The sequence below is a fragment of the Aspergillus puulaauensis genome, chromosome 1 (genome assembly GCF_016861865.1).
Source record: "Aspergillus puulaauensis MK2 DNA, chromosome 1, nearly complete sequence".
Taxonomy (NCBI): domain Eukaryota; kingdom Fungi; phylum Ascomycota; class Eurotiomycetes; order Eurotiales; family Aspergillaceae; genus Aspergillus; species Aspergillus puulaauensis.
In genome coordinates, this window is record NC_054857.1 from 5,883,630 (window position 1) to 5,909,318 (window position 25,689).

General features: G+C 51.4%; 15 protein-coding genes across 15 annotated transcripts; 7 read left to right on the forward strand and 8 right to left on the reverse strand.

The window, feature by feature from the left end:
* Positions 1-92: 92 nt before the first annotated feature.
* On the reverse strand, positions 93-1,863 carry APUU_12334A (putative MFS transporter; the record flags this gene model as incomplete). The annotated part of the gene is made up of 6 exons (XM_041698524.1): positions 93-252; positions 297-764; positions 809-1,223; positions 1,269-1,554; positions 1,598-1,623; positions 1,668-1,863. The coding sequence occupies 6 exons, from the start codon at positions 1,861-1,863 to the stop codon at positions 93-95; spliced, it is 1,551 nt and encodes a 516-aa protein (XP_041551700.1).
* Positions 1,864-2,488: 625 nt separating this feature from the next.
* On the forward strand, positions 2,489-3,743 carry APUU_12335S (uncharacterized protein; the record flags this gene model as incomplete). The annotated part of the gene is made up of 4 exons (XM_041698525.1): positions 2,489-2,657; positions 2,707-3,184; positions 3,231-3,379; positions 3,424-3,743. The coding sequence occupies 4 exons, from the start codon at positions 2,489-2,491 to the stop codon at positions 3,741-3,743; spliced, it is 1,116 nt and encodes a 371-aa protein (XP_041551701.1).
* A 19-nt stretch (positions 3,744-3,762) lies between these two features.
* Positions 3,763-4,410, reverse strand: APUU_12336A (2-hydroxychromene-2-carboxylate isomerase; the record flags this gene model as incomplete). Its single annotated transcript, XM_041698526.1, has 1 exon — positions 3,763-4,410. The coding sequence occupies one exon, from the start codon at positions 4,408-4,410 to the stop codon at positions 3,763-3,765; it is 648 nt and encodes a 215-aa protein (XP_041551702.1).
* Positions 4,411-4,787: 377 nt separating this feature from the next.
* Positions 4,788-5,947, reverse strand: APUU_12337A (magnesium transporter CorA family protein; the record flags this gene model as incomplete). Its single annotated transcript, XM_041698527.1, has 2 exons — positions 4,788-5,376; positions 5,424-5,947. The coding sequence occupies 2 exons, from the start codon at positions 5,945-5,947 to the stop codon at positions 4,788-4,790; spliced, it is 1,113 nt and encodes a 370-aa protein (XP_041551703.1).
* Positions 5,948-6,880: 933 nt separating this feature from the next.
* On the reverse strand, positions 6,881-8,152 carry APUU_12338A (uncharacterized protein; the record flags this gene model as incomplete). Its single annotated transcript, XM_041698528.1, has 1 exon — positions 6,881-8,152. One exon carries the CDS (start codon positions 8,150-8,152, stop codon positions 6,881-6,883), a length of 1,272 nt encoding a protein of 423 aa, XP_041551704.1.
* Positions 8,153-9,359: 1,207 nt separating this feature from the next.
* Positions 9,360-10,821, forward strand: APUU_12339S (putative MFS transporter; the record flags this gene model as incomplete). Its single annotated transcript, XM_041698529.1, has 3 exons — positions 9,360-9,632; positions 9,681-9,914; positions 9,967-10,821. The coding sequence occupies 3 exons, from the start codon at positions 9,360-9,362 to the stop codon at positions 10,819-10,821; spliced, it is 1,362 nt and encodes a 453-aa protein (XP_041551705.1).
* A 34-nt stretch (positions 10,822-10,855) lies between these two features.
* APUU_12340A (uncharacterized protein) lies at positions 10,856-11,701 on the reverse strand (the record flags this gene model as incomplete). Its single annotated transcript, XM_041698531.1, has 1 exon — positions 10,856-11,701. The coding sequence occupies one exon, from the start codon at positions 11,699-11,701 to the stop codon at positions 10,856-10,858; it is 846 nt and encodes a 281-aa protein (XP_041551706.1).
* Positions 11,702-12,803: 1,102 nt separating this feature from the next.
* APUU_12341S (uncharacterized protein) lies at positions 12,804-14,358 on the forward strand (the record flags this gene model as incomplete). The annotated part of the gene is made up of 2 exons (XM_041698532.1): positions 12,804-13,028; positions 13,078-14,358. The coding sequence occupies 2 exons, from the start codon at positions 12,804-12,806 to the stop codon at positions 14,356-14,358; spliced, it is 1,506 nt and encodes a 501-aa protein (XP_041551707.1).
* Positions 14,359-14,650: 292 nt separating this feature from the next.
* On the reverse strand, positions 14,651-16,336 carry APUU_12342A (homeobox domain-containing protein; the record flags this gene model as incomplete). The annotated part of the gene is made up of 1 exon (XM_041698533.1): positions 14,651-16,336. The coding sequence occupies one exon, from the start codon at positions 16,334-16,336 to the stop codon at positions 14,651-14,653; it is 1,686 nt and encodes a 561-aa protein (XP_041551708.1).
* A 491-nt stretch (positions 16,337-16,827) lies between these two features.
* APUU_12343A (uncharacterized protein) lies at positions 16,828-17,946 on the reverse strand (the record flags this gene model as incomplete). Its single annotated transcript, XM_041698534.1, has 3 exons — positions 16,828-17,598; positions 17,656-17,893; positions 17,936-17,946. The coding sequence occupies 3 exons, from the start codon at positions 17,944-17,946 to the stop codon at positions 16,828-16,830; spliced, it is 1,020 nt and encodes a 339-aa protein (XP_041551709.1).
* A 389-nt stretch (positions 17,947-18,335) lies between these two features.
* Positions 18,336-19,141, forward strand: APUU_12344S (glutathione S-transferase family protein; the record flags this gene model as incomplete). The annotated part of the gene is made up of 3 exons (XM_041698535.1): positions 18,336-18,573; positions 18,637-18,935; positions 18,986-19,141. 3 exons carry the CDS (start codon positions 18,336-18,338, stop codon positions 19,139-19,141), a joined length of 693 nt encoding a protein of 230 aa, XP_041551710.1.
* A 64-nt stretch (positions 19,142-19,205) lies between these two features.
* APUU_12345A (C2H2-type zinc finger protein) lies at positions 19,206-21,526 on the reverse strand (the record flags this gene model as incomplete). Its single annotated transcript, XM_041698536.1, has 5 exons — positions 19,206-20,400; positions 20,446-21,180; positions 21,245-21,308; positions 21,358-21,385; positions 21,440-21,526. 5 exons carry the CDS (start codon positions 21,524-21,526, stop codon positions 19,206-19,208), a joined length of 2,109 nt encoding a protein of 702 aa, XP_041551711.1.
* A 519-nt stretch (positions 21,527-22,045) lies between these two features.
* Positions 22,046-23,315, forward strand: APUU_12346S (uncharacterized protein; the record flags this gene model as incomplete). Its single annotated transcript, XM_041698537.1, has 3 exons — positions 22,046-22,100; positions 22,158-22,370; positions 22,423-23,315. 3 exons carry the CDS (start codon positions 22,046-22,048, stop codon positions 23,313-23,315), a joined length of 1,161 nt encoding a protein of 386 aa, XP_041551712.1.
* Positions 23,316-23,900: 585 nt separating this feature from the next.
* On the forward strand, positions 23,901-24,259 carry APUU_12347S (uncharacterized protein; the record flags this gene model as incomplete). The annotated part of the gene is made up of 2 exons (XM_041698538.1): positions 23,901-24,028; positions 24,094-24,259. 2 exons carry the CDS (start codon positions 23,901-23,903, stop codon positions 24,257-24,259), a joined length of 294 nt encoding a protein of 97 aa, XP_041551713.1.
* A 95-nt stretch (positions 24,260-24,354) lies between these two features.
* APUU_12348S (uncharacterized protein) lies at positions 24,355-25,579 on the forward strand (the record flags this gene model as incomplete). The annotated part of the gene is made up of 3 exons (XM_041698539.1): positions 24,355-24,612; positions 24,666-25,340; positions 25,397-25,579. The coding sequence occupies 3 exons, from the start codon at positions 24,355-24,357 to the stop codon at positions 25,577-25,579; spliced, it is 1,116 nt and encodes a 371-aa protein (XP_041551714.1).
* Positions 25,580-25,689: the final 110 nt, after the last annotated feature.

Consider the following 25,689-nt stretch of genomic DNA (forward strand, 5'->3'; position numbering starts at 1 on the left):
AAGGTGACCGGCTGATCTTATCTTATCTTCAATCAGATAAGATCAGATAAGAAATCGATATACCTATGTACGTACACTTATCCGCACCAATCCTAATATACATATCTGAAATGCAAGTTCTCCTTATCCGTCAAGTCCTTAAAAGCAAGACGATCGCGCTCGCTTTCATTCAAACCCAGACCTGCTCGCTGTCTGTTCTCCCTGAACCACAGCACAGCCAGAACCGACGCGCAGAGGATGGTAATGCAGTAGCTGAATATGTTAATCGACGTTGATACCAAGCAGAGATGACGTACCAGATAATAAGTCCAGTCCATAGATCAGGATAATGATCAGCCTTCTGCTGGGTATGGATCAACTGGGGACCGACGATATTGCCCACGCAGTACGCGACGAACACGGCCGCGGCCATGAAGCTTTTCTTCGTCTCGCCTGCGATGTTACTCGCGCCGAGGGAGATGGTGATGCCAACGACTGGGCCGAAGAAACCAATCAGAGAGTATCCAGCGACAGGAGTAGCGGGTTTATATCCCCAGGTGGATTTCCAGATCATCACGAAGCCCGCGATTACCGGGAGGCAGCAGAGGATTAGCAATATGACGCGGATGTTTCGGTAGCGAGAGCATAGCCAGCCGGTGCCGATGATGCCAAATGCAGATATTCCGCCCAAGGGGAACTGGAAGAGAATGCTCTCGAGGGAGGAATAGCCGAACGTCGAGACGATAAGCGGCCCAAAGCCAGATACTGCGCCGTTGACGGTGTATCTAAACAATTAGCAACGTCTCGCTGGACAGGAGAGTATACATACGCAGCAGCCATGGTCAGGGAAACAAGCCAGATCCGGATATCCAAGATGGCCTCCTTCAGTTGGCCAGTCTTGAATTTCTTGTGCTTCACTCCAGTCTGACTGGCCCGGAGTCTCTCCACGGCCACCAGACGCTCTTCCGGGGTGAGAAACCACGCGTTGAGAGGATCATTCGGAAGAAAGAAACACCAGATTCCAAAGAGGAACGTCAGAATGCCAGCGAAGATGTAAATATACTGCCACGGCTTCAAGGCACCGCTGTCAATCTGGGCAAAGCCATAGTTGAAGGCACCGCCGATGATAGTGAACCATCCGGTGCCGGAGAACCACCAGCTTTGGCGTGACGACTGCTCTCGCTGTGTGTAGAATCCACTCACTATTACCATGAATCCGGTTGGAATGATCGCTTCGGTGAAGCCTGGGGAATTAGAATAGTTTCAGCTTCAGTTGGCAGGGGTCTCACCGAGGAAGAATCGCTGGGCGAAAAGTCCTTTCCAGGTGGTTACGCCGGCGGTCGCAGCACATATAATTGCCCAAATAATCACAGCGGGACCTAGAACGCGTCTTGTTTGGAAGCACTGTAAGATGTATGTCATGGGGTAAGAGCCGGCAAGCTGGCCAAAGTAGAAGATGGAGGTTGCCCAGCTCAGCCTGGATGTATCGGTTACTGGTGGACTGACTGAATTGTCCGTAACCGACAGCTGCAGGTCTGTAGTCATGCCGAACAGGACTGCATTTCCCAGAATTGCCTGAAGAGTCAGTAAGGAAGTGGTACGGGGTCGAGCGTCCCACCTTGTCATAGTACACCAGACCATATCCTACACCGTTAGTGGCAGCAGATACATGGAGAGAATGTACACACCAATTACCATCGCTGGCATCAGAAACAGATCAATCTTCCGCAACACTCGCCGCTCAACCTCGGGGTCAATGGGCTTGGCCTCCTCGCCCAGCAGATCAATTCCGCCGGTGGCGATTGTCTTTTCGTCAACGCGGGGCGGGCCTGCATCCTGCAGCTGCTCCTGCACCAGCGAGTTCGACGCCATTGCACTGTCCATCCAAACTGCAGCACTGACTACACTACGAAGACCCTTTTGCGAGCTCCCCTGCTTAAATAGTGAGGACGTGATTTTTTCGTGGCGGACGCAATGTCGGAGTAATCTTGGCCGGCCAATGAAAATTCATAAGCCGGGTGGAACTCCATCACGCTTGACTGCTACGGGAAAGGTCAATATGACATCAAAAGTCAATATGGAGCCCCACGTGTCCAGCCACGGTTGATGCTGTCATTAATTTATACTGGACGAGACAATCCCTTTGTGTGAGTGGACGGAGATACCACATGGCTTTGTAGACTGCCCTAGTAGATCATTCCTCTCCCACTCTATATCTTTCCATTGTTTATTCAAACTAAATACAAGAATCGACAATATATAATATGAATTGTTTATTTTATTTGGAGAAACCGAAAATTGCGTATAATAACACCAGACGACGTGATAGCCTGACTCGGGGTTGGAGTCCACCGAAGACGCCATGGACCATCTGTATGATGTGACCGGATGCATGGTCGTTGGAGATAACAGCATAAGCATGCTGAATAGCTAATATTGAACACACAGAGACGTTCACGGTATTTGGAGCCTTTTGAATATCCTGATAACCTCATGCGAGAGAAGCACCATGGCAACAACAACGATTGAAGCACCGGCCATCTCATATGTGCAGGTCCCAGAAACGTCAGAAGACCTTGACTGGGCTGATCTGCGGACCCTCGATCTGGCCAAGTTCGATCAACCAGGTGGAAAGCACGAGCTAGCCGCTGAGCTGACCAAAACGATCGAAGATGTTGGTATGTAACGCCGTCTGCATTACTGTGCCGTGCCTAATAAAACATGCAGGCTTCTTCTACGTTACAAACTACGGCCTCAGCAAAGAAGAAGTCGACGCCCAGTTCGGCCTAGCAAAGACCGTCCTCTCCCTTCCGAACGAAGAGAAACAGAAATACCGCGCTGCGCTGGAACAGGGAGATTATAATGGGTGGAAGCCAGCGGGAATTCGCACGCTGGTTCCTGGTGTGAAAGATAACTTTGAGATCTATAACATACCGAAATTTACTCCCGAGCATGCGGATCGGAAACATCCAGACGTCGTCAGGGAGCATTGGCAGAGTATTGAGCATTTTTCGAAGCATATCCACGAGAAGATTGTGAAGAAGCTGCTTACCGTGTTTGCCATTGCGCTTGGACTAGAGGATGAGGAGTGGCTGGTGAACAAGCATCGGTATGAACAGACTTCAGGGGATCATCTGCGGTACATGAAGTACTACGCGCGGAGTCAAGAGGAGAATGACAAGCTGGGCAGTGTCTGGCTTAAGGGGTGAGCACACAAACCATAATAAAAGGATCACAGACTGACAGAATAGACACTCTGATATGGGAAGTCTGACACTTCTTTTCCGCCAGCCTGTTGCAGCACTGCAGGTGTTGACCAAAGGTGGTGAATGGAAATATGTCAAGCCGCAGATGGAGGCACTGACTGTAAATATTGCCGATGCGCTGCAATTCATGACGAGTAAGTTCTCTTATCAAAGATGGATGAGGATGCTGATGTTGTAGATGGATATCTCAAATCCAGCATCCACCGCGTCATCGCACCGCCAAAGGACCAGGCGCATATTGACCGTCTTGGAGTGTTGTACATGGTGCGCATTGAGGATGACAGTGACCTGGTACCTATCGAAGAGTCCCCTGTTCTGCGACAACGGGGACTGGTTGGTGACAAGATCCTCGGGGAAGATGGACAGCCGCTGAAGGCTGGGGAATGGGTGAAACAACGCGTTATAAAGAACCTGGGCGAGTCTACCGAGAAGGAGGGAGACAACGAGGTGAACGACGTGGAAATCCTCAAGGGAGTTAAAGTGACGTATTACGATTGAAACTATGTTTATATACAGTTTAGTACACGTTATCAACAACAATAGGATCTCTGCCACTTTTGATCACCTCCTCTACCATATCCAGGCGATCCTGCCCCCAGAACGTCTCCCCTCGTAAGGTGTAAAACGGGGCACCGAAATACTGCTTCGATTCAGCCTCCTTCGTCAAAGCGGCTTCTTGCTCGGAGAGGGATTTCTCGCTTTGCGCCCGTTCCAGCAATCTCTTTCCCTCAAGTCCAGCCTCATCTGCCAACCGGACAATCGTCCCGGGGTCAGCGATGTCAAGCTCCCTAGCCCAGACTGCCTCGAGCCCAAGTCGCGCATACTCCTGAACAGACGCACTATCATGACCCGACTCTTCAATAGCAGCCAGCAGCACCCGATGAGCAAGCGAAGGGTCGGCAGGATAATACTTCGGATGCGTGACGAGCGGAATATCACGAATGCGGCGCCATCGCTCCATCTCAAGTAACCGGTAGGTCTGGCGCTGAGCGGCGCGTTGTTTCACGGGGAGACCGCCGGATATTGAGAAGATGTACATGAGATTAATTGGTTTGAGGACCACCTTTGCGTTGGTTTCTTGGGCTAGGCGTTGGAAACGCCGGCTGCCGATGTAGGACCATAGTGAGACGAAGGAGAAGTAGTATTCGATTACTGGGCGGGACATGGCGGAGTGTTCAAATTGGGGTTTTATTGCGATATTCTTGGGCGTTTAAATGGAATATAAAGTTGCAAACTGATCAACAGGGCATGTTAAGTTGGGTTGATAGATATGGCGTTTGCAGACGCGGGAATGGCGACAGATGGCACCACCTGCCACTCTCCAAATCCTTCAATTGCAGAAAGTCATGACTCGCAGATTAGGCATTTAATTTGGAAACTGAATTAAATATATGAGATGCGTCCGTAATACTATGGGATCCGCCATAATGGGATAATGACGACCTACGATTGATTAAATGGCAGGTACTTTAAATCTTTAAATCTTTAAATCTCTAACTGCGTATGACTAACATGGCATTGAGTCCTGATATTCGGGTCATGCTACAGCAGCCTAAATCTCCACGCCGCAAAGCAAGCCGCCAGTATGACAGCAATAAAGACCCCAACGATACCAAAGAACCACGCCAGCGAGCCCTCCACATCATCGCCAGGAACAGTAACGTTCATCCCAAACAGCCCGGTCACCATATGCAGCGGCACAAAGATCGTCGCGAGGATGGTCACCTTGCTCAGGCCCGAGTTGAGTCTCGCGCTCAACCGCATGTTATGCACGCTCGTCTGCGCGAGGAAATTCGACTGCAGTCTGCTGGTGATTTCGTCGAGATGGGCGAGTTCCGCGAGGATCGTGACGAGGTGGTCCTGGACGTCGCTGAGGTAGACGATCAGATCGCCACCTGGGAAGGCAGGGTGCCACCGTTTTGTCTCGCAGCGCTTCACGAACCCGTTCAGCACGTCGGATTTGCCGGAGAGGGAGTGCGTGAGGTGGTTGATGCGTTTGCGGATGTTGTAGATTTGCAGCATCAGGGGGGTCATGTCGTCGTCGCGCGCGATGTAGATTTGGTCTTGGATTGCTTCGGATGCGCGTGAGATGCCTTCGATTTTGGGCTGGAAGCTGTCGATCACGTCGTCCCTGTGCCTGTTAGTGTCAGGATTCAGAAAGGGGTATTGCTGACGTACAAGAGAGCATAGCAGATCCAGTCGCTGGATAGCACGGACCGGTCATGTTCTCTGGCGACTCGACTGCGCACTCGAGTGACATGGCCAGTGCCGCTGCGGGAGAAGGTCACCGTGCCATGGCCGAAGACCAGGATGAACAGCATCTCAGGGCTTGGACGGCCTGGGATTGGAAGCAGGGGACCGCCTTCGCTGATATTGGGCTTCTCTATCTCTTGGTCATCGCCGAGTGACGCGGACAATGTACGCTGCGTGATGAGATAGTAGTCCGGGAACGTCTCGATCTTCTGCCGCGGTTCCTGCAGGGCAATATCCTCCACCGTAAGGGGGTGGATGGACAGCAAGCGAGCAACGGCGGCGACGTCCTCCTCTGCGCCGTCGCAGACGTCGAGCCACCAGACATCGTCTTCGGACTTGGATGTCTCCTTCTCGAAGTGCGGTGCTAGCTCCGCCCAACTCGATGCGTGCTGTGCCTCCTGGGCATGGCACGAGAAGAAGGTGAACTGGGGAACTTGGTCGGGGCGCATCTTATCGGTGCCATTAGGCTGCAGTCAAAACTTGAGGTGTCTGGACCCATTCAATGAGGCCACGCAGGGAGTGCATATATCTTTCCATGTGGAATGGGGAAGCAAATGGACAGCTGACAGCGAGCGTTCGTTGCATGAAGTTGCAAGGAGGTTGCAGACGACGGGCGAAGGGAAAAGCAGCAATTAATAAATGAATAACAGCCAAGCCAGACAGCCGATAGTGCCGGATTCTGGCCATTTTGTAGGGCTGAGAGGTTGCAGTTTGTCGTCCACATAAATCTCTGAGACCCACCGTACACTCAGGCAGCAGCATTCCGCCACCTTTTCTAGGCAGTTCGTCATTAATACTTGGCGCTCGGACCGTCGCCCATTTGAACTGTTGAAGTATTAATATTGTTGGGAGATTGTATGGAATTTGTTAGTCCAAGTGCAGTCACGATGGCCAACCCTGCGGTGTAAGTTGAAACTAAACCAAGCATCTACGGTATGCTGACTCTCCAGACGATTGACAAGGGCGATTTGGAATCTGATTTGGCTGTTCCTGCTGCGACCGTTGGGTCTTTTTATTGCCACCGGGGGGATTGTTTCCCTGGTTCGCTACGCCCTGTCCGTCTGGGGTTCTCCACTGCGTAATTGTGAGTTGATGAGATGATGATAAGCAATATACTGCAGATACTAATTTGTTTGGCAATAGATTGAGAGCGGCTAAGTGAGATAACAATTCATCATGGTTGGCATATAATGCAAATAGAAAGACGGCGAAATAACCACTAGGGTCTTTGGTGCAATGGTATTTCCATGATGGCAATGTTGTTGACTGCAGACTTATCTATAAACTGATAATGAATTAATTATGAGATGTCTTCTGCAAAAATGCCAGGCCTGTAGTAATACGGCTGCTCTATTCAGTAATTCAAACCCGACCAGCAGGTTCTATACTCTTTGATTCCACACAGCCTCGCCCACCAACTCCAGCAGATATCGCTCTCGGTGCTCCAACAGCGGTCTCGCCTGCTCGCGCAGGAACTGTCGACATTCTTGTTCCATTCGGGCGATCTCGTCCTCTGTCCCATTCTCCAAGTCGTCGCGCGAGAGGCTGATGGTCTCTAACGGGGCAAAGAAGCGATGGTCTGGCCACTTCCGGGCGATCCAGACAAGGAAATACTCGAGCATCTGCTTCTGTTCGAGAAATGCCAGGATTATCCCTAGAGAACCCGTCTCTGCAAGATCGGGAAGTCGGGACTGTGCTGCTTCGATCGAGGCCAGACAGTCCAGGGCATCGCCCACTGCATCGTCTTCGACTCCGTCTTTCTCTTCGATGCTTGTAAGATCAGGATCGATCATGATCGGTCGGTCGTACCCCAGCTTTGCCTTCCAGTAGAGATTGCCTGCAATCATGGCCACAATAGTCGGGATGAGGACAACGTATCCCCACCACATCTTGGCCGTCACCATCGCTGCCATTCCTGCAACGACTCCATTGACGCCGTTGGTCCCTGCGTGCCACTGGAATTTCCTGACCCGCTGTCGTAGCTTCGGTCGCACCGTCTCGACGGCCGGATCAGACCGACAGGCTGAATATCGAACCTGGAACCGGTAGACCAGATACCCAGACCAGCATGCATTAACCAGTCCAAACACTGCTGCGAATCCGTTCCCAACGAAGCCAGAGAGGAGATTGCTGGCTAAGAAGACGCGGTGGTCAGCGCCCCAAATGGCCATGATAGTGCCCGTTCCGACCAGCAGGGCGCCGAAGCCCATGAGAAGATCCATAAACATGCGATCAATGGATTCTGTGCCGAGCTCGCGCGTGTTGACTCCCAGTGCGGCAGAAGTCTTGCCGTCTGTGCTGGGAAGGGAAAGCAGCGCCTGCCGTTCGGCGTAGAGCAGGGAGACGTTTTTCCAGCTGAGACAAAAGTCGCGAACGGCGACCAGAGAGACAAAAAGAGCAATAGGACCACCGATGGCCATCAGGATCATCGCATGGCGAGGAACGGGGATCTCGTTCCAGACGTTGGCCGCAAAGTCGCCCGCGTTGGCGAGTTCGAGATAGCCCACCCCTGCGAGGAGATTGTTTTTGAGCGCTGCATGGCCGACCGCGCGGTATTTCCCTCGTCGAGATCGCTCGAGAGTGACTATTTTTGTGGTTGTTTGCTGGGAAAGAGTTGGCGAGCCCCCAGCCACGGTCGGCATAGTCTCGCCCATGGTGGTTGGAGAAAACAATGAGAAGCTGGGGATTAGGATTGAGGAACTTGGCATTGCCCCGTAGGGCTGAACCGGTTAACCGGATTCCCCTGGGCTTGAATGGTGGATCTGCGTAGACAATCTGTGTGGTTGTCGTTGTTAGGCACCATCATTCCCCACTGGTTGCGTTGCACTTGCTGTTACACCGTAAATTCGACGCTGTTCTATTTTAATTCCTCCAAGCCCTGTGAATCCGATAGATCCAAACAGTCTCACCGACAGGTTAACCGTAACTCATTTATCCAGAATGTTCCTCGCGGCCAGTCGATTAAGCTGCAGAGCAGTCAACCCTGGCTATAACGGATTAAATGAGACTGATCTCGCTATATCTGTTGGCATATAATGCAATTAGAAAGACGGCCCAATACCGCTAGTGGCTCTTATGGTCGAACAGTATTTCCATAATATCTAGTTGGTGTAAATATATATATTTCTACTAGAGCCACTGTATTTGATCAGGCGTATTAATATTTATACCTATTATTCAGGTTTTATGTAAGTTTTATGTATATTTCTACTTGCCTATAACGAGATTTATATGGCGAAATGGATAAACGGTACGAATTATCAGTATAAAGAGATTTTCAGCAAGATAGATATGATTTTTAATTTTGACATGGTGGTTTTCTCGCTAAGAGAGGATCTGGCTATACCCGGGTTCGGTACAGGCGAGTTTGGCTGTATAAACGCAGTATGAGCCCATGTCAATGCCAGTAGCTCATTCACTGCATGACCCTGTTTAGCTCATTCCGCCAACAACGTGTTTCAGCAATGTTCGCATCCTGATGCTCGGACTGGTTGATATGCCACCAGATGGCAGGATGACTTTGAATGCTAGGCGAGTGCTACGGTCGAGAGGAGCAAGTGGTGACAATGGACTCAACCGCACCTGCAATGTCTGTTAAAGATTGACGGCGACATCTTTGTATGCCAGAGGACCGACTGGTCGTTTAAGATGTGTTCCTGTTCCTCATGGGCTGTCACTGGAAATGCGAACCCACTACACCAGCTAGTCCCCAACATCGGATTCTTTTCCGGCGACAGAACCTCCAGTCGGTCGAGATTCTCATATTGCGATAATGAAGCTGTGATTGCGACAACAAAGCTCACAATTCCTCTTCACAGTCTCCCGACCTTGGTCTTAACTTCTCGAACAATTGTTAGCACAATGTCCGACTCGGACGACTTTCGAGAGACGGATGCCGACCAGTATGAGCGCTTTCCACCGTATAGAAAGGCCATCATCGTCGCCATCCTCTCATTCTGTGCAGCCCTCTCTCCCATGTCGTCGACATCAGTCCTGCCTGCTGTCCCGGAAGTGGCTGCAACGTACAACACCACCGGCAGTGTGATCAACGCCAGCAACGCCGTCTATCTCGTATTCATGGGGCTCGCAGGACCGTTCTGGGGACCATTGAGTCAGATCTGGGGGCGCCGTCCGGTTTGCCTACGAATCCCTTGAAATGGGCAGTGCACTAACGATTGATAGATCTGTCTTGTGACTGCTTTCCTCTTCTTCGCATTCAGTGTTGGGACTGCACTGGCTCCGAATCTCCCTGCATTCTATGTCTTCCGTCTTTTGACAGCCTTCCAGGGGACTTCATTCCTGGTCGTGGGCAGTTCTGCAGTTGGCGACGTATATGAGCCTCGAGCCCGTGCAACAGCCCTGGGCTGGTTTCTGTCTGGCAACATGATCGGACCGGCTTTTGGCCCTTTTATCGGAGTGCGTACGTCTGTTGCGTTGAAACTTCTCTGCTAACGACTCCGCGTAATAGGGGGTTATAGCGACGTTCAGCTCCTGGCGTGCCATTTTCTGGCTCCAGTCCGCCATGGGGGGATTTGGTACTTTAATGGTCTTCTTCTTCCTACCAGAGACATATCCACACCCATCCAAAGGAGACCTTGTCGGACAGACCCCAGCAGAGAAAGCGAAGTTACTTTGGCACAAAGTAAACCCATTTCGTGTTGCTGGGCTTTTACTCTCGTATCCAAACTTGCTTTTCGCCGCCCTAGCTACCAGCGCTCTCGTTTGGAATCAGTATTCTCTGTTAACGCCCATCCGGTACGTGCTTAACCCGCGGTTCAACCTGACAACGCCTCTAGAGTCTGGGCTGTTGTATATCGCCCCAGGTGGGGGGTATCTCATAGGTACTCTGCTCGGAGGCCGCTGGGCAGACTACATAGTGAGAAGCTGGATCCATAAACGCGGCGAACGCGTCCCAGAAGACAGACTCAAGTCGTGTTTGCCGTTCATGCTGGTTATCCTTCCGGCATGCATGCTTGTCTACGGGTGGACGGTGCAACAACGGTCCGGCGGCATGGCTGTTCCAATAGTGGTCATGGTTCTGCAGGGAATTGCGCAGCTTTTCGCTATACCTAGTTTGAATACGTATTGTCTCGACGTGATGCAGCCGAAGGGGCGCAGTGCTGAGGCTGTCGCTGGTAACTACATGCTCCGGTATGCCTTTGCAGCCGTTGGATCTGGGGCTGTTCTCCCTGCTGTTGAAGCTATAGGGGTTGGTTGGTTCAGTACGATCAGTGCAGGCTTCCTCTTTGCCTCTGGGCTTGGTGTCTGGGCGACCTCAACATTTGGGACAAAGTGGCGTGAACGTGTTGATTCATCCGACTAGACTATTCGAGATATCCCTTATACAGTAGTATAATCTATATTCTGCTCTCCCATCGAGCCGAAACCCCCCACCCCCCATCAACCAGGATATCAGTCCCAGTAATGAACGACGCCTCAGGACTGGATAGAAACGACACCGCATTCGCAACATCAGAAGCCGTGCCTACGCGCGCGACCGGGTTCTTCCCAATCCTGTCATGCATATGCTCGCCCATTGGCCCTGAAAGCTCCGCGTGGCCCATCGGGGTGAGTATCAACCCTGGACTAACGGTGTTGATGCGTGCTCCTTTGCTGCCCCAGGCTGCTGCAGATGCTTGCACGCGGAGAATATTCCCGCGCTTCGAGATGCCGTATGCCGTAAACCGGGGCCCTGACTCGGCGGACGCAGAGTCGACATGTTCGAGATCGGCGTGATTTAGCAGATCGCTGGTGGGAGCAGTGGCCAGATGTCGCTCGAGTTCGGCGGATAGATGTCCCTGGGCGTTGTGTCCGGCGAGACTGGCGATGATCACTAGAGATGTACCGCTGACTGCGACGGGGAGGAAGGCGTCGATGACATGCGCCACTCCTAGCAGGTCGACCTTGTAAATCGCATCCGGCGGCGACTGTGCAGGCGACAGCCCGGCGGTATGGGCGATGACCCTAACCACGCCAAGACGCCCGGCCCTCTCGGCGAGATTCTGGACGGCGCTTTCGTTGGAAATGTCCGCTTGCACCGTCTCGATGTCGTGGCCTTCGTGCCGTAAGGTCTGTGCAGCGGAGTCGAGCTGGGCTTGGGAAAAGTCGGACAGGACGAGACGAGAACCACTGCCCAGATGCCGGGCAATGGCAAGGCCCATGCCTCCGCATCCGATAATCACAATCACAGGTTGGGAGGACATTTCGTGTTGGATAGGGAAGCGTGGCAGGACAGATGAGGAGGCAGATTTATACCCCGCAGGCAACTCGTATTCTTACATGTGATGCAGTCATAACATTGGTTAACTCCAGGACTGGATGGGCCTACTACATTCCGTTCTGGACGCCTGATGCATAAATGTGCCTCACTGCGCATGCATAAAAAGTTGCAGCCGTTCATTAGGGGTAGATTCCGCTGAGCCCTACTCGTCAGCCAAAACACGAAATAAGTGCATACAAAGCCTTTCCATTACATATCTGCTCCAACTGATTCTCGCATACTCATCCAGCAAGATATCCCTCAAGTTCAGCAGATCAGTCGATCATGAACAACTTCATCACTGACAGCCTCCTGCTCCAGCACAAACTCTTCCAACACTCACGAGCCTCCCCGCTTTAGTCGGATGTTAACCAGATCATGGTGAGACTGGACACTACCTTCAAATTCCATAGACAGTCTTGTTCTTCCACTCAGTTGGGGCATATCCACCGATTTTGTACATCTCACCAAACTACGTCAGTAGTGGTTCACGGTATCGGGTCGCAGCAAGGACGTACATCGACTCGACGCTCACTTTTGCTGCAGATATATATCCTGTTGGGATATAATGCAAATAGAGAGATACTTAATAACTACTAGTAGGGCTTTTAGTTAAATAGTACTTTAATAGGTTATAAGCTCGGGTTTATCTTGAAAGAATATAGCCCTGAGAGGCAGGATAGATTATTCAAATTTACAGCTGCAAAACAAAGAAAGTTAAAACCACCCACCACACAAAGAAGATTAAAAGGTTATTAAGCTGACTTTATAGGTGTATTGGTATATAATGAAAATACAAAGAAACTTAATAACCACTAGTGGGGTTTGTGGTCGAATGGCATTTCGCTATATCCAAGCCTCCCGCGCCTTCGACGCCGGTTCAGCTGGAAACTTGCGCCTTGCCGGTAGATGATGCAGAGACTGAGGGGCGGTGTACACTGCTAGCCAGGGGTATATTATTATATCACGGTTACTTCCTGGGCTGTACAAATATCTCATCCGCAACCGTCTCCACGGCAGGTAATACAAAACGGACTGTCAGAATTATGGGCTTCTTCACCAAATCCAAACCAGTTCCACCTCCCAGGGTTCCGACAGACACAGTGATGCCGGCCTCGCTGTGGGATAACTGGGAGATAGGGCGCACATGGTGTTTGCATTATTGCTACCGATTCAACGACGTCCTGGACCCGAGTCAGCTCCGGATCTCGCTCGAGCGGCTAATGCAGATAGGGGAGTGGAAGAGACTTGGTGCACGGATGCGACTGAATGTAAGTTATTGCTTCTGGGCTTTTGATGGTGAGGATCCTGACTAGGCAGAGTAATGGGGTGGTAGAATACCATATCCCCGATAGATACCATGAACGCAGGCCGGGTTTTACCTTTACCGTTACCAAATATGATATCTCGCTTGAACAGCATCAGCTATCAGGGGAGTTCCCCAGGGCCACAGCGAAGCCAAGTGTGCAGGGAAGCCAGGAGGACGTTATGAGATCGTTATGTCTGCATCCAGATCACCCCCGGACGCTGGACGACTGGTTGTATTCTGATCGGCCACTTCTCGATATTCACGTCGTTGCCTTTGAGGATGCAACGCTGGTGACGATAACATTCATGCACCTTGTCACAGGCGCCTCCGGTATGCGTCAGATTCTTCGCGCGTGGTCGGATGTCTTGAATGGACACGAGGACGAAGTCGGTGCACTGGAAGGTATTGGGGATGATCTACTGACAGACCATACCTATGAATCTGAGCCTAACCAGTACGTGCATTATAACAGAAGACTAACGGGTTTCAAAAAGTTGGTTTTTTTGGTCTATGCATTGTGGGACTGGTTCTGGCTTCCTGCCGCGGAGTCTCGTCTCATCTGCATCCCCGGTGTGTATGTGGACGGAATGCGGGACCAGGCCATTCAGGATATATCGCAAGGAGCAGCGCCAGGACAGAAATCACCATTTATAAGTGATGGAGACGTCCTGTTGGCCTGGACCACCCGCACAGTTGTCAAAGCTCTTGGAGCGTCCCCCAGCCGGCCACTCTCGGTATTGAACGTATTCAATTCGCGCGCGACACTACTCCAGAAGTCTGCGTCCGATAGAACTGCCTTCATCACAAATGCTTGCTTGATGTGGCCAACATTTCTCTCAGTGGGAGACGCAATAAACCTCTCGCTGGGCCACCTGGCCTGGCAGTTCCGCACTTCGTTGACCCAACAGCGCACGAAAGCCCAATGCCAGGCGCAGCTTGCTATGAAACGCCACGGCTTGATCGAGACTGACTCAGCTCCTTTCTGTGTGGATCCGACTTCCGTTCTAGTGGGTTGTACGAATTGGCACAGGGCTCGGTTTTACGACATTGACTTCTCCTCGGCGGTGCGCTGTCCGAAGAGGCCTTTGGTGGGTCATGGTAGCAGGATCGGGAGGCCAGCATCAATCCTTGTGAGTACAGATCTGACAGGCCCCGGGATTCCTAATTTGGGAAACGTATTTGGCAAGGATGGAGATGGGAATTGGTGGCTCACTTGGAGCTTGAGCAATCAGGCATGGCCAGCGTTCCAGCAGGAGTTGGAAAGCCTGGGAACGGAGAACGATCGTCGATAGCGGTTCTATAAAGCACATTTAGATTCTTTGGATCAGTGAAGCATAGAAGCCCTGTGTCTGTATCAGGGCTCCACATATATACATAGAGCGGAAAGCCCTACACGGACAGCATGGGTCGATTGGGAATCCCATCTCTAACCTTTTTTGCGTACGTGAAAGGTAATGGCAGTGCAGAATTCTCTATGTATTTAAACGGCGCACCTCGGTGGTTATACAACTCGGCCATCAGAATACTAATTACAACGGAAGTACAGCACTGTCCATGCTAATAACAAGTCAATAATGAAGGGTCCTACGTGACTGCTTCCACTCCCCCATTGTCACCCCCCGTCCAGCTGGCCATTGTCAACCCCTGGAGGAAATGATCTGCCATATGCTGCTCCCTCTCTTTCCAACTAAGAAGAGCCACGCCACAGAATCCACAGCGGCTGTTAACGGCATCAGAGTTCTTCTTCAGAGACCCCAAATCCGGTGCCCACCCGTCCCACTTGCGACAGCCATGGAACTTGTACAGGTGCTGCCACAAGTGGTCCTTGCGGCTGAATACTCGCCCACTAGCGGGGCCTTGGGAACAATTCTCGAATTCGTGCGATTGAAAGTGGTCCTCAGTAGGTGATGCGTGGCCACAGAATATGCACTCCGGACTATCTTGGCCAGTGCGCCAGATCAGGAAAGATTCGTTCGGGGCTAGAGGGACCGCACAGACCCAGGAGTCGAGTTTGGGCATGTGCACGCTTAGCTCGTGGCGTCTCCAGTCGAATCGTTTCTTAAACTTCCGAGAGCAAAAGGTGCACTGAAAGCTTTGGTTGGATATGGCAGTGGGGGCTTGGTTAGTCGAAGCTCTGGGAGGCAGGGTGAAGGCGTCATTGCTTGTACCCAGACTGTAGAGGTTGGAGTTACTGTCATTTGAATGGCAGTAACCGCTCGTCGAATCTGGATTTGAGGAAGTATATAACGACTGGGGTTGACTGTGAAGCCAAGAGTCTCCGCTGATAGACGACGATGCGTAGCCATTTGCACTGACTGGCGTTGAGTCCGCATAGAAGCTGTCATTAAATGCGGTCTCCAGCAAGGCAGGAGATATCGTTATGGGCTCGTCCTCCGGCGGCGAACATCGCCAGCGATCCAGTGGGGACATCATGCTCAATGGGGAAGAACTAGGCATTGGTGATCCCTGTGGTAAGAAGGTCTTGCGTTGAGCGACAACCTTGTCTGAATGACGCTGCCGCCGTCGGGCATTGAGAAACCAGTTGTTAATTTGAGTTTTTGTCAGACCGGTCTGCTTCTCCAGGTCGGCCTTTTCTGCCTTTGTTGGATATGGATTGGCGGCATTGCACGCCAGCCATTCTCTCAACGGCCGTGTTCGCTTGACGGAGCGAGAATGAGTACCAGCTCTCTCGTTCGCCTGCCTTGACGATGGCCTAGGTGACTCGTTGTTGATATGCAGTGAAACTACTTCAGATTCGCCGAAATCAACACAGTCGGTGCTCCCACCAAGAAAGAAGTCGTCCTCCCTGATACCGTGTAACTGGTCAATCACCGGCCGATTTGTCTCGTAGTGGTGCGGCTGCCGCTTGTGTCGTTCTGCGAGACTGCATTGCCGGAAAAGAGCTACGCAGCTGGAGCAGGAGGTGACTGGGTTTGGATTGGCATCTGTGGTCTGCAGTGAGAAGCATTGCAGGCGCATGCGGCGGCAGTACGTGCACGGCTCCGGCGGCCTCCAGGCGCCCTGGGGAAGAAAGGAGTCATGGTCGTCCCAGGGTGCGCCTGGACCCCGAGAGGTGAAGTTCAAGGTATCCTCCAGCGAATTATCATTGGGAAATAGGTCTTCCAAATACTTATATTTGTGTAGAGCGGCATTGGAGGATTCATCGATTGATTGCGGTTGAGCAGCAGAACAGCTTGTTGAAGGCCCTGATTCACAATGTTCTGATGTAGACCAGTCTGCCCCGTGGAGCCCGTGGTTGGGCCCATCCATTTTGGATGATAAAATCGCTACTAATCCCCGACATGGCAGGAAGATGAATCTCTTTGCCACGATCGGTCGAGATAGGCCGTGAATTAGTCAGCGGACCACGTGTTTGAAAGGTCACGTGGCTATTCACATTTGATTGGCCACAACGAGGAGTGCACGTGATGGTATATACAGATCATACTATGGGATCTCGAGGGGAGAACAAAGATGAAAAAAAGTATACCCTAGTAATGTATCTGAGCATGCCTCCTAAAAGTCGAGGAGACTTTCTCCAGCAGTTTGTGATGGCGATGAAGTGCATCATGACCAAACCTCATACAATCGTTCACGACGTATACAGCGCCCCACGTGAGGAGATATGTCAGACCCAGAGAAGGGTTCGTCCTCTGCAAATATCTTCATGCAATATGAACAAGGAGCAAGGCAACTAAGCTGAACTGGACTCACACTGATTGGATAGATCTGGGTTTATTTCGATTCCTAATCTTGACACCTCAAGTGCGATCCTTCAGGAATGGCCCGAACTGACCGACAAAATCAGAGACTGTTTCCTTAAACGGCGTATACTCGATGCCGGGAAAGTCCCTTACTATCGGCCCCTGATCGACTTCAATATGCCTTTTGATAGCCTGCATCCCCGTCGGAATCTTTCCCTGTAGATATGGCAACTTGCCTTGCATAATACCCGAAGCTATTTGGTATGTAAAGGGCTCCCTTGCCACTGGAATGTACCTCTTCCCCCCAGCGGCCGGCGTACGGAGAGCCTGTATATGAATGTCTGCCAAGTTGCGAACGTCAATCCAGAAATTGAACTGGCAGGGGGGAAGCTCCTCGGAGACAGATCCACTGGCTACATTCCACAGCATCTTGTTGGACTCGTTCAGGTCGTCCAACGATCGAGGACTTCGTGCCAATGGCCCAAACACCATGGACGGGCAAAGCGTTACCAGGTCGAATCGCGGGTTTTCTTCGCTCATGAGCTTCCAGGCTTCCTGTTCTGCGAGTGTCTTGGACCCTCTGTATGCCTCGCGCGCCGATGCGTGTGGCGATGTGGCCTCAGCGTACGTAATGGGATTCCAATCGTCGGAGGTGTATTTCCAGGGTGCCTCCTCGGGCCTAGACAGATCCATCACAGATCCAAAGGAGGACGTGAGGACAACGCGTTTGACCTGAGAATTCAAGCTCGCGCGAAGGATAGAGCGGACCCCCTGAATTGCAGGGATGATCAAGGCTTGCTCGTTGTCTTCGCAGTCGTATCTGAGAGGCTGTGCCGGTCTGCATGTTAACACTCTTCTTAGAAAAACTAAGCTGTTTGAACATACACTTGCCAGGTGGATGACTCCTGTTACATCTTGTACAGCGCTGTCAAACGCCCCCGGGTCCGTCAGATCTTGTATGAAAACCACGTCCAGCTTGTCGCTGTGCTCTCTCCTGCTCGCAAGGAACACATCGGCCTTCTCCTTCGACCTGACCACGATCCTTACCCGGGTTCCCGATTGAAGGAGTTTGTCCACTACGTGGGCTCCGATCAAGCCCGTTGCGCCAGTAACCAAGACGTATCTAGTATGTCAGATAGGAAGCCAACCGAGTGGGAGAACTTACGACTGTTGCATGGTGTAGACATAAACTTGAGGATATCATTGTATCCGTCGGTGGTGGACTGGGTATATGACAGACCCTTTGCTTCAGTTTTGATTTGGCAGGAGCGTAGATCAGATAAGTCCTGCCGGAGGAGCTCCTCCCACTCCCCTCACTCCACCAACTCTGTCCCTCACTCTTTGACTTCACTCCTCTTTCACTGTAATTCAACGTGATAATCACGATAGGAAATTGTCGAAAATGCTGGGCTTGGGCAGCCTGCCCGCGATGGCGAGTGACTCCGGCACTCCACCGACCCTGAGTTGATATATATTTGGACATCATAGTAGGGAAATTGCCCACTGACAGCTACCTCACTTCTGAATCCACACACTGAACTGTATCTTGCATCAATTAGTCAACCATGTCACTCGGAAAATTGTATACCTACCCCAAGGCCCCTCGGTCAACCATGGTGGTGTTCGTCGCCAAGTACCTCAAGCTCGACGTCGAAATCTGCAACGCCTTCCCGATCAAGGTCTATCCCGAGAAAGGGGGTGTCGGAGAGGAGTATTTAGCCAAATTCCATACTGGAAAGGTCCCTGCGTTCGAGACTACCGACGGTTTCTGTGTCTATGAGAGTAATGCCGTTGCTTGGTTCCGTGAGGCTCCATCGGTTCAAAGTGATTGATTTCAATAGACCCATCTACTAACGGCACAACAAGTCTCTCATCAGGACCCGAAGAGTACACTGCACGGCTCAAACCTACGAGAGGAGACAACGATTCTGCGATGGGCGTCTTTTACTAACTATGAGCTCCTGCCGCCCATTATGGCCTGGATCCAGCCTATCATTGGGAGAGCACCATCCAGCCCCGAGATCCTAGAGAAGGCCGAGCAGGGCTGTGAACTCACCATCCGCGCCATCGAGAAGGAAATCAAGGGAAAACAGTTTCTGGTTGGGGACACCCTGACTTTGGCTGATTTGTTTGTTGTCTCGGGGTTGGCGAGAGGGTACCAATACGTACGGCAGGAACACTGTTTATTATGTCCTCTACTGACACATGGTGGCAGGTCTTCACGAAGTCATGGGCAGAGAAGCATCCCATCGTCCACGAGTATTACATGCGTATCCGCAACGACAAGGATGGGATCTTTGACAGTATCCTCGGGCCTAATGTGATCAAGGAGGTGGCTAGTGGGACTTATCCTGACTACGATGGGCTGTAGCCGGCTTATAGACCTATTAAGATACATATATGCAGTATTCATTACTCGTAACTATTACGGAAAATCAAGAAGTCGAAGCACCGGCCTCCGCAAAAACCGCTTCAATCCAGGTCGTGACGGGCCACATGTTTCTCTTTGCAACCACCGCCTCGACGCATGAAAGATATTGGGCTTCGTATCCATTAAGAATGGAAAAGCCTTTTGCGCTCCCAGGAGTTACTCCTTGTTGCCCGTCTGCATGTCTGCTCACCTTCTCGTCCTTTAGTCCTATTGAAGTCAATATGTTCTGCATTAAAACCCTCGCTGAGATCTTGTAGACATTTGAATGAGAGCCAGAGCGTTCTTGAAGTCCAAGAGCCAGCAGGCGCACAGTACGCCATCCCATTAGACACGACTTGAAGCCCAGTATGGTTATGAATGGATCCTCCGGCACGCGGTCGGTACCTTGATTCACAACGCCGACAGAATCCATGAGAAGACCTTGGATATTTTCCAGACTGGCAGCTACCCTGATTACATCTCGGTCTTCGTAAACATCTCGCAGATGCTTTGACCTCGGCTTCCCCAACTCCCATGAGGTTGAAATTGCAGTTGGCAGTCCGTATTCGACAACTCCATTGGTGAGCAGTCCGTCCTGGTGCGTTAAACATAGGACTGTGTAGTGCCATGCGATCCACACCTGGTTCCACAGACCGACATCAGCTGTGGCCGCTCCGTCCAATTCGTGATGACCGAGGTTTGCCTCTGTAGTTTCTTGGACCTGCTGTACAGTCGGCATCAGGTCAGCGAGAGTGTTCAGCGCCTCCATGACCTGGGCCCGGGCGGACTCGGGTACAATTGACAGACGACGTCTTTCCTTATCATCTTGGCTTCGGATGTTGTGGTAGAGAAAGGTACTCCCTAGGATCAAGTCCCGGACCATCATCTGGATTTGCATTACCAGAACAAGTCCCGCAAAGGCAGACCTCCACAGCAGGCCTAGACGTTTACCAGGAGGGGCTGGGCTCATAAGGTGCATGAGAGTGCTGTAGAGATCGCCCTGCGCTGGCCGGGGGTTACGATTTGCGGCGTCGTCTTCTGCTTCGTTGAGGGAACAGTCCTGATCGAGAACGAAAGCCTGCCATGCGGACGCTGTTGGCGCAGACCAGATGTTCTCGCTGCAGGGGAGGTCGTATTTTATTTCCAGTGCGGTCAGAAGGGGTCGGATGTTGCAGCAGATGGACATCTGGACGTCTAGATAGTAGAGGGAGTATATAACACTATGCTTGTTAGCACAGTTCATAAAGCTACTAGATTATACGCACCGTTTACGTGCCTCGATTGTAACAGCAGAGCGCCAGTCTCGCTCGACATAGGCCCCTGACAGGAGCGACTCCAGATCCGGAATTACGGCCAGGCCATCGCTCGGCTGGCTGTCTTGGAGGAGCTGATATTTCCTTAGTGCATGTACCAGCCTCCGGTGAATGCCCAGAGCCATTTCAAAGAGGATATCATCGCAACTATGAAATGCGAAGTACTCGAACAGCACGTAGGCTTGGAGAACCCACACTTCGCGGAAACCGGCACACCCATGTGTCTCTACGTATGAATCTAGAGACTGAATGCCAGACTGTATTAGTGCAAGGCTGATATCGCCATGGTCACCGGAGGCATGGTAGATGGCACCAATGCAGGCTACTGCTTGGAGAAGAGGTTCTGGTGTCGACGCAGCGTCGAATGTAGGTTGATGGATAACCGGCAGGATGGGTTGAAAGCCTTCGAAATAGGCTGATATGAATAAGGGAAGTTTGAAGATCCATGAGATGTTGGATGCTGAAAATGCAGCCGACGATTGCGGCATGGGTGGTCTTTCACACGCCTCACGTTGAATAGAGGCAGTATCTACATTCTGCTTAGCAAATGTTCCAGAAGTCGAAGTAGTAGCTGGAATTGACGGCTGGACGGGTGTCGATAGCTTGGATCCATTGTTAGGGCCGTCAGTATCATTGGATGGGCTTTCGACTAAGTGATATTTCCTGATATGCCGCTTTCTAAGATCACTGAATCAGATAATATGGTTAGCATGCCGACTGCTTTTCACATATCAAACAATCCATTACGAACCTCCGTGCGAAGCCAACACCACATTGTGAGCAGGAATAACGCTTGAGGTTTGGCTGGCGATGAACTATAACTGCGTGAGTATGCTTTATCCGAAAAAATGTAATTACACGCACCGGAGGCAGTATGTCTCGTCAGATTCTCCTAGTCAACCAGCTACTATTAGTTCACATCTCACTTGACTACAACCAGACCAACCTGTCTTGTAAAGCGCACGGCACACGTAGGACAGGCAAAGGGCTTCTCCTGGTCGCCCGGTGCCGCGAGGACATCCATCATATCCATGACGAGGAGTGAGATCGAGCGTCCGCTGGGGATTGTCGGATCAAGGGGACGGGAGGATACCCCAGCCTGAGGACGATATCTGGAAAAGGCCTGTTGGAGTCGATGCCGCCATGTCCTCTGAATGGCCGCCACTATCAAGCTATCTCGACTAGTTGCTTGGTCTCCAATCTCCCGCCAATTGTAGGACTTGCTTGGATTAGATTCAAGGAGAGGGGTTTCCTCTTTGTTCCCTGTCCTCCTGTACTCTCATCCCTCTCTTCCACATGTCCTCCCTATTGGCATCATACTCTATCCTCCGTCCTCCATATCTCAAATACCCTTTCAGGTCATACATTTCGTCCTCCGCTTTATCCGCTTTGCAACATCACGGACCATCCAGGTAGTGTAGTCCCGCGACCCTGCGTTCCGTACTGTCCTGACGTACTTAAGCCATGGAGGGTATTGTGGCCGATTGCGGCTGCGATTCACCAACTCCGAAACGAAGTAATCCAGCAGTTGAAATCCCAGTCTGCCCTCAATATGGCTGCTCCATCGCTCCCCCCTTATACACCTGCCGAGCCCACCAAGGAACCTTGTATGTCTACTCCATACTCCACTGAGTGTACTTGCTAAGGTCAATTAATATTGGCAGTGGATTATGTCCAGCTCGTCAACCTCGACCTGGCCAAGTTTGACACTACCGCCGGTCGGGAGGAACTCGCCAGCAGTCTCTTCGAAGCAGCTACAGGCCACGGATTCCTTACTCTCACCAACCATGGGATCTCCGATGCCGTGTACCAGCGGCAAATGCAGATTGCAAATGGGATAATGACATTGCCCGCTGAGGGAAAAGCCCCTTACGAAGGTAATTCCGGAATACATCCCTCGTGCGTGGAAGGGCCTCTGATTCCTCATAGTGACCCCGGAAGAAGATGCTCGTGGTCTGTATGTCGGTTTCAAACCTGCAGGACCCCTTGGCCATAAAGGCGGGTTCCCCAAGCAGCTTGACCACTACAACATCCTCGTACATGACCCCAAGAACCGACCACACCCGGAGATGCTGCGGCCCTATCTCAAAGAGACGCACGAGGTCATGCACTTCATTCGCAACAACATCCTGAAGAAGCTGCTTAGCCTCATGGCTATGGTTCTCGAGATGCCTGAAGAGGATATTCACGCCACACACGCCCTCGGTGGCTCAAAGACTGAATACATTCGGTACATGATGTGCGAGCCGCGACCCAAAGACGAGAGCGATAAATACCGTGACATCTTCCTCTCCGGTCATACCGACTGGGGCTCGTGGACATTCCTCTTCTCACAGCCCATCGCTGCCTTGCAGGTCCTCGACCACCGCGACGGCCAGTATCGCTGGGTCCAGCACCAGCCAAACGCCTTGGTGATTAACTTTGGCGAGGCACTGGAGCGTCTTACTGGGGGTCTGTTCAAGGCCACAATCCACCGAGTTGTGCAACCTCCGGTCGACCAGCGTCACCTCCGCCGCATTGGCGTAATCTACTTTGCGCGGCCTGCTGACGATCAGGAACTCTCGCCCCTTAAGGGATCTCCTGTTTTGCGCCGCATGGGCCGTGACAAGCCCATGGACGACCGCGTCTTTTGTATGGCTGATTACTTGGATGCGCGTAAGCACGGCTGGAAACGCTACGAGTATGATATTGACCGTCCAGCGGATCCCACGAAGCATGCCGATTTCTTCGCTGGAGAGTACCCCGATCCTGAAGACCACAAGAGCTTGGGCAAGTTTGATGATGTTCCCAGGGAGGTGTACATTCCTCAGCTGAAGGCATGATCGACCGTATTTAGTCCATGGCTTTTCAATTACTGGTAAATGTTTATAGTCAATGCCAATCGCGGAATGTTCATGTATCTAGGTATAAGCAATGGCAGTAAGAGTATATTCCTTCTGGCCTCAGTACTCGGACAGTGAGCCCATGTCACGCACTGCATTCCCAGGAGTCATGCTAGACTCGACTTATTCCTAGGCGTCTCCAAAATGACAACTCGACAGGCTTCCCCGCACTCAGAACAGTAAAAGTAATTCCTTCCGTTATTATTCGGCCAAGCGGAGCGCCTCTTGTCCTCTAAGCCGGATAGCATCGGCGCAGTGCCTTTATCTGTGGAGCGCCACCCCTGGTCATTTGAGGTTATCGTTCAGATAGCGTAGAGATATGCAACTGCCATCTGCAGAAACTGGAAACCTTGTGGTTATAGAACAATTAGCCGGTAGCAAGCTACATATTTTATTACCTGAATTCCACTCCTTTTACCGGCATTCAGTCGTGCCATTCTGGATTCATCATTCGCCATAATCCTCTCCATCAACTCTTATTCGTTAACCAACAGCTATAGCTATAGCTAGATTAGAATACGCATAATGGCCGTCAGAGCCTTTGCTCAGATCCGCCAATATTTCACAAGGGCGAACCAGTCTCCCTTGGAGAGGAGGCTGGTCTTGAAGCTCGACTTTTTTATCCTGACGTTTTGCTGTCTCGCATACTTCACGTATGGATCCAATCCTCTCATACTGTCCTAGCTATACAACGCTAATATACCTGGCTGCCTGACAGGAACTATCTTGATCGCGCCAGCATAACCCAGGCCTATGTCTCGGGCATGAAGGAGGACCTGGGGTTCCACGGTGCCCAGTTGACCACTGTACAGACGATATACGCCATGGGCTACCTAATGTTGGTTGAAAAGCCCCTAGACTACTACCGTGATAACTTATTGTAACCTTCAGCGGCATTGTTCCAAACAACCTCCTCCTCACCTACTTCAAACCGAGACATTTCTTCCCCGCCATGATTACCGCGTGGGCAGTACTCACCATGATCAATGCCGTTGCACGAACACCGCAGGACCTCATGGCCATCCGCTTCTTCCAGGGGTACTTTGAATCTTGCGTCTTTGCCGGGACTCAGTATATCCTGGGTTCTTGGTATACCAAAAGCGAACTTGGTCAGCGCACCGGGCTGTTCACTGCGAGCGGACTCGCGGGAGGCATGTTCGGTGGTTTCTTGCAAGCCGCCATTTACTCTTCAATGGACGGTTTCCATGGGCTTCCGGGGTGGAAATGGCTCTTCTTGGTATTCTTCCCTCGCTTCAGTGTAGCCAATCAGTTTCTAATATCATCCACTAGATATGTGGCATAATCACTATCCCAGTGGCCATTTATGGGTATTTCTTCTTTCCGGATACGCCCTACACCACCTCTGCCTTCTACCTCAATGACGACGAGAAGCGCCTGGCACGGCAACGTGTACCCTTGGTCGAGCGCGGCGAACCCATTCTCACCAAAAGTTTCCTGAATCGCGTACTTACCTCCTGGCACTTGTACGCCTTCTGTTTCCTATGGATTTTGGGCAATAGCTCGGAGTCCCAGGGAAACCAACAGCTCTTGAATCTCTACATGCAGGCACATCCCGAGCGAGGATACACCGTTTTCGAAATGAACAGCTGGCCGGCTGCTGTGCAGGGTGTTGGTATCGCCAGTACGCTTATCTGGGCTATTGGAACAGATATATGGGGCCACCGCTGGGTGTCTGGATACTATGTTGGTATTGTCTGCATCGCCAATGCTGTCATGATACTCGTCAAGCCGACAACAGTGGCCACGAAGTTCGCGGCGTATTACTGGGCAGGCTCGATCTACTGCATTCAGGCGACGTTCTTTGCGTGGGCTAATGACTCGATGAGGGGGCAGCCTCCTGCTTTGCGCTCTTGTGTGATTGCCTGTATGAATTCCGCGGGCAATTGCTTCCAGGCCTGGTGGCCGCTTATCTTTTACAGGGCGGATGATGCACCGGATTTTACTGTACGTTTCCATGTCGCTTTCCATATGTTCAATTCGGCTGACTATCCACAATGTAGATTGGGATGTACGCTATGATTGCAGTGGGTGCGGCGATGCTCGTTTGGACGACAGTGCTGGTGTGGACGGACAGGCGCACTGCAGTGCAAGTCATCGATGCCGTTGAGGAAGAGTGCCGTCCCAGTGTAGACAGGAAATCTGGAAAATGCGACGACATCAATCAACGTGCGTGTGAGGTGTGATTTTGTCAGGGGTGACTGGCGATGATATAGTCCATGTTAAAACTTCTTCCAATCAGATTATTCGTTCTGATTTGAAATTGATTAATATATATCTTGATATCATGCTACTA